Source organism: Monoraphidium neglectum, assembly GCF_000611645.1.
Source record: "Monoraphidium neglectum strain SAG 48.87 unplaced genomic scaffold scaffold01829, whole genome shotgun sequence".
Lineage (NCBI taxonomy): Eukaryota > Viridiplantae > Chlorophyta > Chlorophyceae > Sphaeropleales > Selenastraceae > Monoraphidium > Monoraphidium neglectum.
In genome coordinates this window covers 5890-12006 of record NW_014011799.1, presented here as the reverse complement: position 1 = coordinate 12006, position 6117 = coordinate 5890, and the positions used below count along the sequence as shown (strand labels likewise).

The 6117-nt window shown below is 67.5% G+C and overlaps 1 protein-coding gene across 1 annotated transcript; it reads left to right on the top strand.

The window, feature by feature from the left end:
• Positions 1 to 431: 431 nt before the first annotated feature.
• MNEG_9131 (zinc, cobalt and lead efflux system) lies at positions 432 to 4505 on the top strand (the record flags this gene model as incomplete). The annotated part of the gene is made up of 8 exons (XM_014042399.1): positions 432 to 494; positions 762 to 854; positions 1071 to 1223; positions 1580 to 1648; positions 2036 to 2143; positions 2607 to 3017; positions 3469 to 3694; positions 4468 to 4505. The coding sequence occupies 8 exons, from the start codon at positions 432 to 434 to the stop codon at positions 4503 to 4505; spliced, it is 1161 nt and encodes a 386-aa protein (XP_013897853.1).
• Positions 4506 to 6117: the final 1612 nt, after the last annotated feature.

The window sequence follows — 6117 nt, the reverse complement described above, 5'->3', positions numbered from 1 at the left end:
GGAGTCGGCCCCTGGATGGGAGCCTGCTGACGGGTGAGATCCTTGTTGAGGGGGGTCCGCAAGGCAGAAGTGGCCTCGAGGGCGCGCGATACGCTGCTTTATGAAAGGTCCAACGTGTGGTGTTCGCCTGTGTGTGGGTGTGATGCATGCCCATCGTGCAGCATGCAGAGTGACAGCCGGCCTAGAATTGGGGGCGAGCGGGAAAGACAGGGCGTTCTGTTGTGGGAGCCGACGCCTTGGTTGCAGCTGGCTGCGCCCGCCAACGCCATGGCGCTATGCGGCCGGCCCCCCATGCCCCCCCTCCCGCAGGTGAGTCCGCGCCTGCCCTGCGCGGCCCAGGCGCCGCCGTCCACGCGGGGACGCTCAACGTCGGCTCCGGCGTGCTGCGCGTCCGCACGACCGCGGCGGCGGGCGACACCGCAGTCGCGCGGATGGCCGCGCTGGTCGCGCAGGCGACCGGCCAGCAGAGCCCGTCAGAGGCGCTTGTCGCACGGGTGGGTGCGCGCGGGGGCGACAGGGGCGCGCCCCTGGGCGCCTGCAACGGCCGCTGGGCGTGCGGCGTCGGCTGGGCTGTACAATGCCGGGCCGCACTGCTGACCGAACTGTCGCCCGTCAGGGTTCTTTCTCGACAACATCAGTCCTGATGTTGTCACACCCAGACACCACCTCGCCCCAGCATGGCGGCCTTGTCGCTCCGAGAAGCCATCCACTCTTCTTGTTTTCCGAGAGGAACGCGCTCTGCCGCGCCCCTCGGCCCGCAGTTCGCCCGGATCTACACGCCCGTGGTCATGGCCGTCTGCGTGCTGCTGGCGTTCCTGCCCTGGGCCTTCACTTACGACGCCGACAGGCGCAAGGTGCGCGGCTTGGGCGGGTGCGTCCGTCCGTCCCCGGGGGAGAAAACAGGGGCGAGAATGACGCGTAAACTGCGAGCGAGCCTCGCTCCTCTCAACGATTGTGCTGCCCCTCAGTTCCCGCCGGCGAATCCTGCATAGCGGACGCTCAGTCAGACAGCCATTTTTCGAACTAATTCGAAAATCGGAAGTCGCGGCCCCTCTGAACCCCACCCCCAGGAATGGGTGTACCTCAGCCTACAGGTCCTCGTCACCGCCTGCCCCTGCGCGCTGGTGCTGGCGACGCCTGCGACGGTTGTGTGCGCGCTGGCGCGCGCGGCGCAGCACGGGGTCCTTATCAAGAGTGGGGCCGCACTGGAGGCGCTGCGGCGGGTGTGCGCATGTTTGCACGCGCGCGTGTGTGTGTGTGTGTGTGTGCGTGTGTACGTGTGAGTTCGCACATGCGTGTGTGTATGAGTGTGTGCACGTGATGTGTGTGTGCATGTGCAGGACAGGCACACACGTGCGTGCCGGCGCAGGCTGGGCAGCGGCGGCTGTTGTCGGACGCGCGAGGTTCATGGGGGCTGCACTCCGAATTGAAAGCCAATGAGATCCCATGCTTGGTGCTGCAACTCAGCCCGCCCCAAGAGGGTCCCCCTGCCGACCTGTCACCCGATTGACCGTTGCCACGGCACGCACGTGCGCACACACTCGTGCGCGCTAATTCCAACGGCCGCGGCCGCCTGCAGGTGGAGGTGGTGACTTTTGACAAGACCGGGACGCTGACTAAGGGCAACTTCCTCGTGGTTTCCTTCGAGGTGGGCCGGGACCGGAAGACAAGCAGGGTGACGCTGCGGGCAGAGGGAGGACGCGTGGGTAAACATACGGGAGTCAGACTGGTGCCGGCAGCTGCTCAGGGCCTGGGGTCATTCCAGACGGCTGGGGGAGGGGCAGGCCGGGCCATAGCAAGCACGGGCTGCAAGGTAGCGGCGCACTCATATTCCAAAGGCCGCGGCCGCGTGGGTGAGGTCACAGGGGTGATAGGAGCGAACGCGGGCCCAGGGCAGGGAGCTCCGCGCCCTCACGCCGCCGCCTGCCCGCGGACGAGCCCCTCCATCCGGCCCGGCCCGCGCGCTGCACAACACTCGCCGCCACTTCCCCTCCCCGGCCGTCGCGACGGGCGCACGCGCGTTGCCATTCCGCAGCCGCTGGACGGCTGGTCGCGGCACGACCTGCTGCGCCTGCTGGGCTCCCTGGAGCGCGGGAGCAGCCACCCGCTGGCGGCCGCGATCCTGGGATATGCGGCTGCCCAGGTGCGCAGCAGGGGCCGCCTGTCCGCTGACAGCGGGCGAGGGGTTGGATAGGAAATGAGGGGAAGGTGATGGTGCGTGCGTGGGCCGCTTTGGTGAGGAACAGAATGGGGACCTGCGGCCGGCGCCGTTATGAGAGTCCGCAAACTGGGCCTGTTGATGCGGGCTTTTCGAGAGGGTGCAGTGTGTCGGTTGGCCTGCAGCTGTGGCCCTCTCTCTCTCCCCCTCTGTCTTCCTTGAGTCCTTTCTGTCGCGCCCCTTCTCGCCTGCAGTTGGCTGAAATGGTGTCATGATCTGACACCCACTAGCCCGCCATACCCTACCTTGCGCACATCCACACCCCTTGGACACCCAATTACATGGTACCGTACCGACCCCTGAACCCCATCTCTGCACACCCACACACCCGTCACCCACGCGCCCGTCACCCGACACACCCGTCACCCGGTCACCCCCTCACCCCCAGGGCGTCCCCTGTGACGCCGTGGTTGAGGGCGCCGAGCTCGTCCAGGGCGCCGGCCTCACCGCCACCGTCGACGGCCGCCGCATCGCGGCCGGCTCAGAAGCCCTCGTCGCCGCGGCCGGCGCCGCCGCCGCCGCGGGCCCTGAGCTCGATGCGGCGCGGCGCGCGATATCAGCAGACGCCGCTACCGCGTGCTTCGTATCGGTCGACGGCCGGCTGGCCGGCTGGCTCGCCGCGCGCGACGCGGCGCGGCCGGAGGCGGCGGAGGCGGTGGCGATGGTGGCCAGCCTCGGCTGCCGCGCGGCGATGCTGACGGGCGACACGGTGGCGGCGGCGGCGGGGGTCGGCGCGGCGGTGGGGATCGCGGAGAGGCGCGTGCACGCGGCGCTTCTGCCGCGGGACAAGCTGGACAAGGTGGGTTCAAAAGGGAGCCAGGGGGTGCGGGGTTGAAGGGTAGGAGAGGCGTTTCCAAAAACCACAGGTGCTGTGCTTGCATGTGCTTGCATGTGATGTATGTGTGTGCTGGAGGCGGTTGGCAGGAAGAGAGGGATCGAGGGCCGGCGGAGGCGATGCTTGTGTTGACAAGGATGTGAGAGGGGGAAGGGGGCAAATGTGTTCGGAGGGACAGATCGGTCAAGGAGGCCAAGAGGTGATGAGCACACCTGGCTTCTTGATTGAAACAAAAGGAGCGTTCTGTGCGTGTGTTTGTGCATGTGCGTGTTTATCAGTATGTGCATGTTTGTTAGCCTGTGTGTGATTGTTAGTATGTGCGTGTTCAGGTTTGGCTTGTTTGATGGTGCTGCAAGAGCACCGTGGCACAGGTGCCTTCCCTGAATGAACCATGGGCTGTCCCACCAACCCACAGGTCGCCGAGTATAAGCAATCCGCCGCGCCGCGCCCCGCCGGCTCCGCCTGCTGCGCCGGCGCCCTCCCCGTCGCCGCCTGCTGCCTGCGCGGCGCTCCGCGCCCGCGGCGCGTGTGGGTGGCGCACTGCGGCGACGGCGTCAACGACGCGCCGGCGCTGGCAGCGGCGGACGTGGGCATCGCGATGGGCGTCGCCGGCAGTGCGGCGGCCCTCGAGGCCGGATCAGGTGAGGGCAAACACCCGCCTCACAGCTGGCCAGGCGCGCCACGCGCTGTCGACGCACCCTTGACACACGACCCGGTTTCTGTTGTCGTTTCCGGGCACCTGCTGCTGGGCCCAGCCCAACTGCACGCGGGGTGTTGGCATCACCTCGCCAAGCAGCCACCATGCCGGCTGCTGACCGCTCGCAAGGCATCTCCTTGGGCCGGGGGCCGCCGGTGCTTTGCCCCCATCGACACACGTGCGCATGTGCACACACACACACACAAAAAACACCCCGGCATCCCCACCACCGTCACTCGCCATCCCTCCGCTCTTTCGACACAGTGGCCCTCTTCACCAATGACCTGAGGGCCGTGCCGGCCGCCCTGATGCTGTCGCGTGCCGCGGGGCGCGTCATCCTCGCCAACATCGCCTTCGCCATCGTCACGAAGGCGAGCGGCGCTCGCTCGGGCGCGCGCGTGCGCACACACGCATGCACGTGTGCGCGTGCGCCCTGCGCGAACAGGGTGCACATCGGCGCTCTTTCCGCTGTCTCTTTCCGCTGGTTTAGGGTTTAGGGTTTGTCAGGGACCAGCTGAAAGAGACAGCGATCCTTCAAGGCCGTCGACGCGACCCCCCTCGCTGTCGGGGCGGCAGCGCGGCAGCATGATGCTGCCCTCCGCAAGCAACGACGCGCTGGCTCGTTTCCATGTCGCGTTGCTCTATTCGGCACAGTGTGCCGAATGTGGCGTCACGCCGTGTGCTGCCACGGTTTTGTGCGCCCTGCGCTGGCCGCAGTCGCCTACCTAGACACCACCACCCACATACAACCGTAGCCAATGCCACCCGCTCACCACCCCCGCACGCCTTTGGCTCACCACCACTCCTGCAACCCAAATCCGCACCTGCACCCTTCAAACAGTCACCAGCCCCGACTCATCCCCGCACCATACAACCCCCACACTCGCCGCCAACCCACCCCAGGTGGCCGTCTTGGTGCCAGCTGTCATGGGCAGCTTCACCCTCTGGGGGGCCGTGCTTGTGGATGTGGGGGCAGCCCTACTGGTTATGGGCAACGCGCTGAGGTGGGCGGGCGGCTGCCAAGGGAATGCGGAGCGAGCGCCTCCTGGCAGCTGCTCGGCCGCGCGGGAGCTAGCGCGGCGGCGACGGTGGCCGCCACGTGGCGCGATTGGCGGGACACGCAGTTGTATGGAGCTTGTCAATGCCAAGCGCTGACAAGCCGGCGTTAAGAATGTGTGCACGCCGCCGCGCCCCGCAGGCTGCTCAAGTGGCAGTGGCCCGTCGTGCGGGCGGACGGCGGCGCCGCGCCATGCCGCGGCGCAGAGTGGGGCGCGTCACGCGCAGTCAACCCGGCTGCGGGCGCCCGCGGCGGCGCCTGCTGCGCAAAGGGCAGCTGCGGCGCCGGCGCGCAGGTCGGCGCCACCTCTGAGTGCGCCAAGGGCGGCGCCCGCCACAGCAGCGCCACCGGCTGTGCGAAGGGTGGTGCCGGCACCAACAACACTGCTTGCTGTGCCAAGGGCAGCTGCGGGTTTCCCCCGTCAACCGTGGGTGCCACCGGCTGTGCCAAGGGCGGCGCCAGCATCGGCAGCACTGACCGCTGTTCCAAGGGCAGCTGTGGAGTCACCCCTTCGACTGTTGGTGCAACCGGCTGTGCCAGGGGTGGTGCTGGCCGGAGCAGCGCCGCGAGCTGTGCCAAGGGCACCTGCGGCGCCGGCGCGCAGATCGATGGCGTTGCTACATGTCGTGTTGAGGGCGACGCCAGTGCCAGCAGCGCCGCCTGCTGCACCAAGAGCAGCTGCGGTACCAGCCCGCAGGCCGCCAACCACGCCAAGCACGGCCACACCGCCTGCTGTGCCAAGGGGAGTTGCGGCGCGAGCGCGCAGGGCGCCAGCGCTGCCGGCTGCGCCAAGGGCGGATCGCGGCCTGCGTGCGCAGCACCCTGCTCCCGAGGCAGCTGCGGCGCCGGCGCTCCAGGCGTCCGCGCTGCTGGCACGGCTAGCAGCACCCCAAGCTGTGGCCGCGGCCATCAACATCTGTGATCAATTGTCTGCAGAGCATACCCTGCTCATCTTGGGAAGATCCGTTTGTATATCAGCCTCAGCTTCCCACCAGGGACTAGCCGCCAAGTGGGCTATTTCACAATCCTCGTCTCTGGTTGCGCCCCTTCCGGCGCATGTAAGTGCGCCATGTGCTACACCCTTTTCATGGCCATCGCCATGGCCCAGGCCGGGCCGAGGGATCCGGGACCGGCCCTGTACAGTATTGATGTTACTCATGCTATTGTGCCGCCCGTCTCATCCAGCAGTTTGTAATCATTGTCGCACTAGGATGATTTGGGTGCCATATAACTGAGTTGTTGCCGTGTGGCGGGGCACTGTGCGGACCTCAGCACGTGCTTGTTCGCAACACGGGATGTGTTTGTGGCGG